The sequence below is a fragment of the Stegodyphus dumicola genome, chromosome 10, assembly GCF_044657685.1.
Source record: "Stegodyphus dumicola isolate Sdum_Otavi_A_Nest chromosome 10, ASM4465768v1".
NCBI lineage: Eukaryota > Metazoa > Arthropoda > Arachnida > Araneae > Eresidae > Stegodyphus > Stegodyphus dumicola.
The window spans coordinates 115,841,819-115,856,105 of record NC_140777.1 but is presented as its reverse complement, the minus strand read 5'-3'; the positions used below and the strand labels follow the sequence as shown (position 1 = coordinate 115,856,105).

Below are 14,287 nucleotides of genomic sequence, written 5' to 3'. Positions count from 1 at the left end.
TATCAATGAATATATACTCATATCCGACATTTATTTTACAGTAATTTAAATAATTTTTATATTTCTTCTTCAAAACCGGCAACTGAAATCATAAGAAAATGTTCTTTATTTTGAAAGTTCGCGTGTTTAAAACTGCTAATAAGATACATCTTATTTTTATCTTCTTCAAACTGATGGTATTTCTTTCTGTCTTGGTTTTTTCATAAGAACTTTCGTTTAGGTCATTTACGGTTCCATTTGGTTAGTCATCCTTTCGATCTTAGTTAAGTTTCCTATTTTCTGAAGATAAGCTATGGTGTTCATAACTCAAAAGTCACTTTCGCTGGTTAAAACTAGGCAAAGGTTGCTTTTTTGCCTAAATTTACATTAGCTTGCTACTCTGCTACTTAAAATCATTTCAATGCATTTCAATGATAATACAAAGTTCAACCAAAAGCAGGGTGACCCAAAAGTCTCTAGACCATTTTAGAATGAAAGAACTTTCTTATTTATTAATAATATGCATTTACTCTGTTATAAGTAGAAATTACATTTCTTAGAGATAAATTTTATTTAGTTCTGAAAATTACATCCTTTAAAAATAATCACCATTTTGCTCTTCATACTGATGCCCTCTTTTTAAGGAGAAAACCATCAGCTGTCGTAATGTTCTGTCTAACTTCGATTGTCGAGTAAATTTTTTTTTCAATTTTGAATTTTAAGACAAATTTTTGGAAGAAGGATTGGACAAATTTGTGGATGTCTGGAATTTCGTGAAATTGTATCATAAAAAACCTAATCTATAAAATCAGATGGCTGCTTTGCTGATCTGACTCATTTGCTCCAGAAACGTTTTTATCTGTAGTAGTAATTTGAAAGACTATAACAATCCTTGAACCGTTCATGAAAAGATGGCCAACATCCTTGAAGAAATTTAAATAAGCCCTGAAACATTGCGACAGGCAATGTTTAATCTTTACAAAGAGCGTTTAAGTTTGTAGAGCAAAATGGTGGTAATTTAAAGGTAATGTAATTTTTTAAACTAAATAAAATTTATTTTCAAAAAATGTTTTTTATATTTGTAGCAAAATAAGTGTAATGCCGCCCATACGGTATAGTGATTTAGGTGAGCCTATTGTGGTACCGAAGGGCCCTGCTTCGAATCCCGGAGAAGGTATGGATGTTTGTAAATGTATAGTGTCTTTGTCGCGTGGGGACACTCTAAATATGTGTCGGGCTGAAAGTCCTCTGGAGTGGCTAGTGGTAGGGAAGAGGGGTGGGGGACTGTCGGGCCCATCCTTCCGTAATGCTCTCCATCAAAATGGGGCGGAACTGAGCGAAGTCATACCTCTATGCTGCTCAAGGCTTTTGCCAACGACAAGCGCAATCTTGCTGTTCTTGCCACGATGAATTTCGTTGTTTTAATGTTAGTGTCAGACAAATGAGATAAGTCTTAACAACAATAACATATATATATATTTAGAAGTCAAACAAAAAATTTTATATTTTATATTTTCAAATTGTTGTACACACTATTGTCAAGATATCAATGACTTACAGTTTCATGATCTGTGACGAACAGCACGTACCTCACACAGTTACTGCAGTGTAGAAATTGATTTAAATAATAAAATGAAAATGAAGACACCAGTGGTACTTGAAATTTCTGGTCAACGATGACCTTCAGACTGATAGTTGCAATAAATTCATATTATCATGAGTACTCAGCGATGCCGTAAATTTTGTAAGCGTATAAGGTATTTTCTCTCTCCTTTCATCATGTCTTCGTGGTGTAACGGTAGCAAGCTCGGCTCGTACTCGAGAGGTCTAAGTTAGAGTCCCAGCGAGGGCACGACATATTTTTCAAGTCTCCTGCTTCAAAATAACCGAAAGATTTTACAGTGGCCCCGGAGCTAAAGGGTGAGGGGCGCTAATTTGTCACTACCAGGATTTCGCGATTGGGTCCCCTACTCCCCATTCGCCCTTTAAAAGAGGAGTATATAAGGTATTTTCTTCCTCTTTCCAGCATGTCTTCGTGCTATAACGGTAGCACACTTGGCGTGTATTCGAGAGGTCTGGGTTCGAGTCCCGGCGAGAGCATGCACATTTTTCATGTCTCCCGCTTCAAAATAACCTTATGACTCTAAGAAACCTTTTAACATAAAATTAAATCAAAAACTGCTGGTGCTCGTCAAAGCATCAGTTTGTCATTTATGACGTTTGGCTACTGGTTATCAACCCATAGGTCATTAGTGTAATAAATTTATTACAGTTAGTGTCATTAGTGTAATAAATTTATTACATTTAGTGTGATTAGTGTAATAATCAGACAGTGTAATGAATTTTGACAGATAGTTAAAAGTAAATGTTATTGAAGCACACTGTCGATCACAAGTCGCTCTGACCTACAGGTGGACAGTCACCGATGTGGGACATTGGAGTGTTTGTCGCGTTGGCCATACATGGAAGATCATACAGATATGTGCATAGTAATATAATATAGCGCAATTTAATATAACGTAATACTTAATTCTTTTTAAAACTCCTTCTAAGGATGTTTCTAGCGTCAAACCAGTCATAAAGTTAATTTAATCATATGATTTGTTTCATGTGATATTTTTAACATTTGAGAAAACCATTATTTGTGTATTTTAATTAATTTTATTATGAATCAATGATAGTATGAATGATATAAACGCAACTTTCAAAGATCTATATCATTAAATAACAAGTACTTCTTTCATAAACTTAAAACTTGAATTTTGTGTAATCAAGTGCTAAAAAAGGAATATACCGTTTCTTTCAGTCGAATATAGAGATGGCAAATTAAAATCCGAAATAACGTTAATTTGTTGCCCATTTTGAATCACACCAGATGGCCAGTGCTAAGGAAGGCCAATCATTTTGCGAAGTGACCATACTTCGGGGACTGTAGAGGGCCATCATTCGGGCATTCGAGACAGTCATGGACTTTTCGTTTCTTCTTTATTTGAAGCATAATATAGCATGATGATGAAAATCGTGTTCAGTTAACGCAAGAGAAGAAAGATCAGAGCGCAAATTAAAAATTTTGCAGCTGGTAGACTATGTTTTTACTAGATGAAGATTAAGGAGGATGTTTAAGTTGGAAAAATAACTAAAGAGTACTTAATGTTTCTCACTAGGAGGTGTTATGATCGAATAATATTATTGGCTGGGAAAGTTTTCGCTTCTTTTACTGTTGTAAAATTCCTCTCTCGCAGACATTGTCCACAAGAAAAGTCCCATGGGTAAGGCTGCTAAATTTTAGGACAGGGAATTCAAGATATGGACGTTCGGGGAATAGGAGTAACTTGAACACACGATTCCACTGGAATCGAGTAAAAAATATGTTTTGCGTGGACATATGCAAAGTACACGTGTAGTAGACATTTTTATTGGCACAACACTATGTTCTATTGTCTACTTGTACTCCCCCATATTAAAAAATTAAATAGAAGTTTATTGACGTAATTATGTATCTCCACTCTTTCCCCTCTGCTTGAAACTTTTCTGTGGATGCCCATGTCCAGAATATTTTAAGAAAATGTTTTTAGGGATTAGGAAAATCTTACACCATTTACGTAATATAATCCTCTATGATACAAAAGAGATTTTAAGAAGGAATAAAAAGGAATTACTTTAAGGACAGAAAATATTCAAAATACAGGAAGAACAAGCAAACAGTGCAAAGACAGCGAAATATTCAAATGAAAACTACAAAATTTTGCAACATGTCTACTCTGGTGACAATGACAAAAGCTAGGATTATTGTTTCTATTTTACTCTTGTATGCTTTTGTTTAGATAATATTTTACCATTAGAAACGCTTGTAAGGATCTTAAGTTTTACTAACGTTTATTTTATTTTAAATCTTTACTATCACTTCTTATTTTCTACTTCCGGCCAGAATTATGAGCGTTAAGGTTTTTATGAAAAGTTTGTCTGGCGAACGCCAAGTATTTAAGTTGTGGCTTTTTGCCAAGCGAGAGAGAGGAAGCAGTGAGTCGAAGCAGGCCGCTTACCTTAGAAGTTACGCAGTTGCTTGTTGCCTTCCAGGCCGGAGGTTTTAATCCTCTTGATAAATTTAAACGTATTGTAGTGTTCACAGTTCTCTGTACTACATACGCTTCCTGTTAAAATAAGGCCAATCTTCCACGTGTGTTATTCTAAAGTTAAATTAGAGTTTAGTTTTATTTTTATACTTTTACGTTTTGACCCCAAGTAGCGGGTCGGTGTATTCCGAAGTACGGAAGTCATTGTAAATAGAGAAAAATAAAGGGTTTTGTATACCCTTCTTGTGTATCCTGTTTACTTCCCACAGTTTTGAACATAGCTTTAGTAAGCTCTCTGTTCCGAGTCAGGTCCTTGCATGTTCCCGAAGAAGGTTAGAAGGAACATTGAACCTGATAGTGGCGCCCAACGAAGAAGAATAACCATGGTCGAGTTTCAAGAAGAACCTGTGTTCAAGAAGAAACGGCTCAGAATCCAGAAATGCCAGCTGCCGCCCTGGAAGGATTTGGTTACATCGTCCAGACCATGCGCGCTTCGATGAAACCAGAAGCAACATTTAATGGAAGCTCACCGGTAACCAGTTTTTTGGAAAAATTGGATGACCACTTCATGCTCTACCCCGTACACGAGTTTCAAAAAGTTACCTTAGTCACCAGCGCTTTGAGGGGCCAAGCGCTTAACTGGTTCAAATGTATAGGCAGAAGTCTCTTGGGTCAAGCAGGAAGTCCCACCTATACTTACGAAAATTTCAAGACTGCCCTACTAAAAGCCTTCCCTGTTGTAAGGGATCGTGCGAAATTAGAAACGGAACTTTTTAGTATATATCAACAAAGAATCGAAAACCTCTCAAGCTTTATTTTAAGAAAAATTCACGTCTTCAAACTTTTGTATGGAAACCGTCCGGATCCCGAAATAATTCAAGTGATTTTGCCGAGGTTACTGCCCCAAGTGCAAGACTTTATTGAATTGAGAAATCCGACTACACTGGAAAAGTTATTTGAGCAAGCAATCCAGTTTGAAAGTAGAAGAACGGCGGACGTCGAAAGAAGACGCCAATATCAACAGCGAAACCAATTTGGTACGCCAAGACTACAGCAAACTCAAGCACACGGCTACGGAGGCAAAGCGAATCAGTGGGCAAGGAAACCCGAGCATTCAAAAACAGCCGGCGAACGTCGACAGTTCAATAGCAACCCAGGAAAAAAGTCTCAAGGCCAGGGGAAAAAGAAGGAATGCACGGAAATGAAAAATAATTTAAACTAAAACGGATTTCTGCTGACGGGAGGGTGCGGAAATCCGAAGGCCAAGAAAACCCCTCTTCCTACAAGTTAAATACAGTAATGGTGAAAAATTTGACTCTTCCGAAGATTGAAGTGTTGGTGAATAATATCCCAGCCACCGCACTCCTGGATACAGGCGCGCAGTGTTCCTGTGTGGCAGAAGATTTTTTTAGGAAGTATTTTCGTAAATATCGCATATATAATTCGGATAATACGACAGTGTTAGCTGCGCAAGGAGAAAAATGTAAGTGCATTGGTAAAGTACCTTTGTATATCCGTATCAAGGACGAACAAGTAAAGGTGATGTTTTTTATAGTAAAGAATCTGCAAGCACATTTAATCTTAGGAATAGATTTTCTTTCAGACGCACAAGCAACACTGGATTTTAATGAAGCGTCCCTTAAGCTGACAATGAAACCAGTTCTTGCAGAAAACGCTGAACCGCCGATGTTAAAACTTGACCATCTCCCTAATGATGAGCAAGGAAGAATCCGACAAGTGGTAAGTGAATTTGCTTCGTTATTTAGTGATATTCCAGGATTTACTCAGGTTACTAACCATAGTATTGACACCGGAGATGCAATGCCAGTTCGCCAAAAACCATACCGGTATGATAAGAATAAGGAAAAAATTATAGAATGGCATATTACCGATATGCTACGTAAAAAGATCATAACGCCCATCTCAAGTAGTTATGCTAGCCCGGTGGTTTTATGTAAGAAAAATAATGACTATCCTTTGACGCATCCAAAAATGTAGAGATTCGCTATTGATTACCGTTAATTAAACTCCATAACTAAATATCCGGTATATCCGTTACCGATCATTGAAGAAATTCTAAGGAACATAAAATCAACCAAATTTATGACGACTTTAGACTTAACGACTGGTTATTTTCAAGTAGGGGTTAGGCCTGAGGACGTGCCTAAGACTGCTTTTATAACCAAGTCTGGCACTTATGCATTTTTGCGTATGCCGTTTGGCCTTTCAGGGGCCCCGGCAACATTTCAGCGATGCATGGACATTGTGTTAAGACCTGTTCTTGGAAAGTCCACATTTATCTATTTAGACGGTATCATTATTACTAGTGATAATCTCGATCAACATGTACAGGATTTAAGACAGGTGTATTCTTTATTAAATGAGGCCGGTCTAAAAGTTAATGTCGAAAAGTGCAAATTTGCAGCCCCTGAATTAAAATATTTAGGTTACAAGATATCTCAGAAAGGAATAGAGACAGACGAATCAAAAATAATTGCTGTACAAAAGTATCCGACTCCAAACACGGCAAAGAAGCTCTCTTCTTTTCTAGGACTTTGTTCATATTATAGGTCCTTTATAAAAGATTTTGCATCTATCGCTGAGCCATTGTTAAAATTAAAAAGGAAAAAGGCAAGATTCTCGTGGACGGCCGAAGCCAATAGTGCTTTCGAAAAATTAAAACAAGCATTAACGCAAGCCCCTGTGTTGAAATTTCCTGAAAAGGATGAGAATTTAGAAATTTCAGCGGATGCTTCGGATTATGCGGTAGGAGCGGTACTTTCGCAAAATCAGCAGCCCGTGGCATTTTTTAGCCGAACTTTAAATCAAACACAAAGAAACTATTCCGCGACCGAGAGAGAGATAATTAAAATAGTCATGAATGAAATAAGAATGTTAAGAGAAGTATAATTATATATGTTACTTGCCATTTCATTGTGTAACATTTCATTAAACTAGTTTTCCTTCCAGATCTCTGGAAGGAACCAGAATTGAATAAAAGCTCCTGTTTAGATGCAGTACAGATGAAAAAAAAATTGTGTATCCTGGGAGCTGCTATTGTAAAAACAAATTTCTTTCTTTTAAATTTCTAGTTTCTAGCGAAAAATATTTGTAAAAGATTGGCCTCGCGTTAGATTCTAGAGCTAAAAGTTTTCAACAAGGTCGTTTTAGACCTCAGTTTCAAACTAATTAACTCTGGCGGGAAGTATGTAAGGATCTTAAGTTTTACTAACGTTTATTTTATTTTAAATCTTTACTATCACTTCTTATTTTCTATTTCCGGCCAGAATTATGAGCGTTAAGGTTTTTATGCAAAGTTTGTCTGGCGAACGCCAAGTATTTAAGTTGTGGCGTTTTGCCAAGCGAGAGAGAGGAAGCAGTGAGTCGAAGCAGGCCGCTTACCTTAGAAGTTACGCAGTTGCTTGTTGCCTTCCAGGCCGGAGGTTTTAATCCTCTTGATAAATTTAAACGTATTGTAGTGTTCACAGTTCTCTGTACTACATACGCTTCCTGTTAAAATAAGGCCAATCTTCCACGTGTGTTATTCTAAAGTTAAATTAGAGTTTAGTTTTATTTTTATACTTTTACGTTTTGACCCCAAGTAGCGGGTCGGTGTATTCCGAAGTACGGAAGTCATTGTAAATAGAGAAAAATAAAGGGTTTTGTATACCCTTCTTGTGTATTGTGTATCCTGTTTACTTCCCACAGTTTTGAACATAGCTTTAGTAAGCTCTCTGTTCCGAGTCAGGTCCTTGCATGTTCCCGAAGAAGGTTAGAAGGAACATTGAACCTGATACGCTTTGTTAGATTTTATATATGTACAAGAAATCATTAGATGGATATCTGAAATTCAACTTCTAAGGGTAAAATTTCCTTTACTGCTGACACTATAACCTGCCTCTTTCTCAAAATCAATTATTGTTCATAGCTGCGAAAATTCTTTTTTACTAATACTGCTCTAGTTAATGAAAAAAGTGCCTAAAACTAGATATACAATCACTTGCATATAAAACTCTCGGACATTTCCCAATACCGGACACATATTTGTATTTAATATAACACGTGAGAAAAATTAAGTTCATCAACTGCTACTATTATTATGAGACAGAGAGAGCATTAACTTTTTAGCCTTCTCTATAAATTTAATTTTCACCAACAGCTATTAAAATTCACCAACTGTTACTATTATAATGGAAGAGATAGAGTATTAACTTTTTTTTGTCTTCCCTATAAATTAAATTCATCAACTGCTACTATTATTATGGGACAAAGGGAGTATTAATTTTATCTTTTTCATCTTCTCTATAGGAGGCAGTTGATCTGAAGAAGAAAAATCCTAATTTGAAAGTAATGCTGTCATTAGGTGGATGGGGAGACAGTACAAAGAAGTATTCGGATTTAGTAGCGTCGTCATCAAGGAGGAAGAATTTTATAAAAAAAGCTGTGGAATTCATAAAAGCTCACGGATTTGATGGAATAGATGTTAGCTGGCAATATCCCAATTGCTGGCAAGGTGCTATTGGAGTACATCCGGACGATAAGGAGAATTTTGCAAAATTTTTACAGGTAAGAAAATAATAAAATTAGAACGTAACAATTTGAGCTATTGTTGCAGATCCATTTTTAAGAATATTTTGTGAGGTTCCAGTGTTCTCTTTATAAATTATAAATACATTCTCTTCATAAATAACCCACCAGCGGCCGAGTGGTAAAATCGCTGAACACTGGTAGTTCGGTCCGACGTTCGAATCTTGCGAACGGGCTGGCTGCGTGGGTGTTTTCGTGGTTTTCCCCATGTGTAACGTGTATACGAGCCAGTTAACCTCAGAAAGTCCTCCACGAAGGCAAGCCTTCCCTTAGGCAGATAGCCCTCGAGGCTTTGCCGTAATTAAATAACCTAACCTAACCTAACCTCTTCATAAATAATAATAAATAGATTCTAATGATTTATTACAGTGGTTTAAAACTGGCGAGTTGCGGGGCGCTTGCGGTCCGCGAAGCAATTTTAATGCATCCGCGAATACATATTTAGTAACTTAATTAACATTTTTACGACAAGAATTTGGAGGAACAGTTTAAGATTTTAATGGTTTCGAATCCAAATATACATCATATTCTAAAAACATCTTACTGTTACTAAAAAGGAACTTGAGTAACGCTCCGCAAAAAGTAGAAATGTAGCTAATTAATTTACACTGTGATGTAAATATTATTTAAAGATTTAAAGATAGAAATTTGATTACCGTTGTTAGTACTATAAGGTATTTCTCCCGCCTTCCTAGCGTGCCTTTATGGTGTAATGGCTAGCACAGTGGGCCGGTATTCCAGAGGTCCTTGGTTCGATTTCCGGCGAAGGCGTTGCTAATTTTTCATCTTGCTTGCTTCCAAAAAATACCTAACGTATGTATAGTACTTATCAAAAGGTAAATAGCTTCAGTTACGAATTGTTGGAATAAAAATACTCGCTTTGTTTTGTTGTACATTTACGTGAGAAAGGTTTTTTTTTTCCGTACCTGAAAATTAGTATGTTTATGAAAAGAACAAGACTACCCGACGAGTATCTACAATTTGTGATGATATGTTTTAGAAACATTCCTCCAAGATTACAAACTCTATGGAAATCGAAATACCATGTTGTGTTGCAACTGAAAGACGTTGTAAGAAACTAAGAAGTTTTTAATTGTTTATGCACTAATATGTCTTTTTCTGTATGCTTCATCAAAATTTAATAAATAAAGAAATGGAATAAGTTGTCATTATTTATTCTCAAGTTTTGTCTCTCTTGGGATGTGTTCTTTCATTTTTTCCTAGTTTAAAGTAAAAGGGAGTTATTTAGTAGTCACTTTAATATAATTATTTGAATAAACGCAATCTGAAAATTTTAATATTTAACTGTCAGTACGTTTGAATTACAAAGTGTGACCAATGAAAAGATTTGTGCACAAAACTTTAGTCTTCAAACAGAATATAAGTATAAATTTGAATTTTTCCTAGTGATTTTTACACGTATATTTTGGCAAATATGTAGTAATTTTCTTTTTAATTTAATAAAAAATATTATTGTTTTTTAAATTCCAGCCCGTAGCTGCTTCCAGATCGTGCATTTTGCCTTTGTGTAGTTTGAGTCTGAGACTACTGATTCATTCGCAAAGAATTCAATAATTACAGCAACACATTATTTTAATGTGATTTTTTACTTCGAAATTGTGTTATGACAGAAATCGCTCAACTTTAAAAAATTGGTTTTTATCGCTTTCTCATTTCAAATGACCTGTGTATCCAGAAGTTATAGGGTGTCCTAAAAAAATGCGCCCCCAAAATAATGCCACAAAAATGCTTTGTATGCTTTCAAAATACTTTATGTTTATAAAGTGAGAAATATTTTTACATACATAAAACAAGTAGACTTGGAGCATTAAGCAAAGGAATAGCATGCTTTGATTGCAGAAACTCGTAAAAAGAACGGCGAGTATTATGCATACACCAGCGATTGCGGTGGTACGCAACAGAAAAATAGGTTATAAGCAAAGAAACAAAGTATTTTTAACTATTAAATTCAAAAATCTTGTGAAGAAAAAGAACGATTGATAGAAATTTCCTGTGATCGAACTCTAACTGGAGATTTGAAAATAAACTAAACTTTTGGCTGAACCAAAAAAACGAATTTAAAGGAATTTAAAATAAAACTATTAAGTTTTTATTGCCTTTCTGCACTTTGTTATTTTGCACAACGTATTTGTGTGAACAAAGATTTTTCTTCCCTGTTATAATTTGAAAAGTAAATACAGAACAAAATTAAAAGTGAATCCTAATTTAAGATTAAAACTAAACTAAATAAGATCTTACATTAAGAAATAGATATCTCTTAGACAGGTCCAAATTTCAAACTTAATTTATAATTAAAGTTAGTTAACTTATTGTAATCGTTTGCAAGGTTGAGACCCTTGCGAACCAAAGATGTGCGTCTGTATACTTGCCATCAAAGTCTGAGCTCGAATCAACACTCGAACGCCAAGTTTTCTGTTTTATCCGTTTTGTGCACTCTCTGTGAGTTTTTCACTAACTGATTGCACAAATTTTGATCTCATTCATTCGCTCTCCCAAGGCTGTTGCAAGTTCAGGTTGGAATTCTAATATTCCTCTTTTCTGCCTTTCAGAGTGGAATGCGACCCTATGTTCTATGATAATTATTGCTCATCGGGATGAGTATCATCACCTTTCTTAATTTGTAAAAACAATTTAGAATCACCCCGTATATGCATATGATCCGTTTTGGAAAATAAGTCCTTTATTCTCTCCGTATGTACAGGTGACAGCTGAGGATAGGGACACCTAGTGGCTAACACTGGTAAACATGTATTGTCCCGCGCCCACCACTATCTGTACAGCCGCATTTTTTCCTTCGGTCCGTGAGACATCTCATCGGAGATTATGTTAAATATTATTTGGTTACATTGCCAAACAAGGGCTGTTACTTCATTTACATTTGCTGACTGGAAGAACAGATTGATGAAACTGACGTGATATTTGAACAGAAATTATACATATATATGCATAAACACTTGTAAATACATGAAGCATATGTAAACACATAAAATGCATTTAGACGTCAAACAAAATAATAAAAACGGATTCGAGAGTGGTCAATATGGATATTTCCGTTGAAATATGATACCTGAAATTTTTCGTGATCACTCCTTTACTTCGTACAAGGAAGCAAAGAAATTGGAAGGGTTCAATTGCCCAAAAGGGCTTTTTTAAAGTTTATTATGGCTTAGTGGAATCGTGAAATGTTTTATTATTGATGTACTAGAAGAATATACATTTAGGCTTACATTGGAACGATGTATATCTTCTGAATATTTGAAACGAGAAAATATGTAACATCATTCTATTGAATGTTTTTTCTTAGATGTATCATGAATTAAATGCATTTTCGTTTCAGTCCATCCGATTCAACAATAAGAAGATAATATTCTTAAGAACTGCACCTGATGCTTTTAAATAGCTTAGTTTGTTAATTAGTAACGGACAGATTACATGTGAAAGAAAAATATGTTGCATTTTGTGGACTGTAAAAAGACTTGGATAAAATGTGAAGCAATCGAAAGAAAAGTGAAGGTCAAAATCATATTTCGAAAACTAATAGCGCTTTTGAGCTAAAAAATTAGCTTAATTGTTAAATCCAGTTTAACTGTTATAATTACAGATTTAACTTGCTCCTAGCAAAATATCACTATCCCTTTAGAGAACTTTAATCAACACGAATGTTTAAGTAGCAGAGAAACAGATTCAGAAATAATTAAACAATTTATAGAATTTCAAATAAAATCTAAGCTATAGCTTATCTTTGGGCACCGAGTACAGCCTGAAACATAATAAAAATATATAACTAATTTATACTTCATTTTCTGAAAGGATATGTAAAATTAAACTTCTGAAGTACAGAGCAAATTTAAACTCACTTATTCAAAGGACTGCCGGATGATCGTAATTACCCGCGGCTATTAATACTGTTAATACTTCGGTAGAAATGTATTAGTACTGCACAGTTCAGTTATTCTCATTACCTAGAAGATAATTCCTAGATTAAGCTTAACAATGTTGCAAGTTATTTTAAAACACATATTGCGTACATTTGGCTATAAATAATGCGAATCAAAAGAGGGAAAAAAAGGAAAAGCGAACAACAAACAGCTTGCGAATGAAAAAGGATTGATGAAAATTTTAAAATGTACCTTGCAATATTATACGCTCAGCATCAATTTCATCTATTAATCTCAAAACTCTTTTTTTATCCGTATCATTTTTGTGTTAAAATTACTTTTGAAATTGTTGCTCTCCAATACTGTCGGCGTGTATTACTTGAAAAAAAAATAAATAGTAAAGAATCTGTATTGTGCGTATGTATTTATATAGGGAAGTTCCTCGCACTGCGGAAAAAAGACGGCATCTACAGCCACGTAGTTTTCCATTTATAATGCATGTAATTTTCCATCTGAACCTCGAAACCCTAATTTTGAATTTAATTATTTTTGATTTACTTAATATTTTGTACCGATATAATGAACTTTTGTTTAAGAAACTCAGATATTTAAAAGCGAAAAGAGGCAACACTCTTCATTTATCTACCTCCGTAGAGCTAGTCTGTTGCCATTCGACAAAATGTAAGATATTCTTATTTCAATTTATTATATTTTATCGCATGCAACTGATACTATAAATAGCAACTTACAATATTTAACTATATCGTTTTCTGTGGCTATTATTTCTAATGCGGGTTATTTGGCGGAAGAATATTGTACCGAAAAAAAAAAGCACAAAGGCCTTAATTACAAAATCGTGCAGGTTAAGTTTTAATCTTTTAGCTTTAGCCCACAAATTCGAAAGCAATGCTTTGCTTTTGTATCAGATAGAAAACTTATTATCTTCATGCACCAACTTTTTAGCATTCAATTAAGCGTAATATATTGAAGTTTCAAATTTAATCTTTCTGTTACTGAGTAGCAAAGCTGACTGAAAAGCGATAAACGCAGTTCTGAAAAAATAGTTCTGTTTTTATTCTGATTAATTTAAATAAAACTGCATTTAGTTCATGAGATATTTAATTATAAATATTAGACACTTTCATGAAATGACATTAGCGTGCCCCTTCAAAATTATTATATACTTTTCCTTTTTTATGATAACTGTTCTATTAGGCTAGTTTACAAAAGAAATAATATAACGAATATCGATGCTAAATAACAAAGAAAGGCAAAAACGCTATGTTAGCAGGAGTGAGTCCAAAAGCAAATTGGTAACCTGCGATGCTCAGCGAAAGCCTAAATAATCTTAACAAAGCCATTGGCACGACATTCAAGTCCCATTCTTTTCAGTTTTGCTTTCTTTCTATTTTTAATGACTTTTAGTGAATAATAATTTTTAGTGACTTATAATGACTTATAATGAATTTTCTTTCCTTTTTTTAATGAATAATACTTATTATGACGCTCTGGTGTTTTTCATGAAATTGTATCGAATTTCTAGGAACTTCGAAAAGCATGTGATCAGGCTGATCTGACTCTGTCTGTTAGTGTCGGGGCAATTAAGCGTGAGGTCGAAGCTGCATATGACATTCCTGCTATTTCAAAGTAAGGTTTCATTCTTTAAAGCTGGTTTGTAATTGCAAATTGTTGTGAAAACGTTAAAACTTGAAAGAAAGTTCCTTCACTTAAAGATTTTAATCTGTGATT

At 34.7% G+C, this 14,287-nt stretch overlaps 1 protein-coding gene across 1 annotated transcript in view; it reads left to right on the top strand.

Moving 5' to 3' along the window:
• Positions 1-14,287, top strand: part of LOC118186624 (chitinase-3-like protein 1) — a 130,017-nt gene that overhangs the window by 52,403 nt on the left and 63,327 nt on the right. The window contains exons 3-4 of the mRNA XM_085825413.1: positions 8,361-8,618; positions 14,082-14,185. Coding sequence (XP_085681539.1) covers positions 8,361-8,618; positions 14,082-14,185 — 362 coding nt within the window. The remainder of the gene's footprint in view (positions 1-8,360; positions 8,619-14,081; positions 14,186-14,287) is intronic.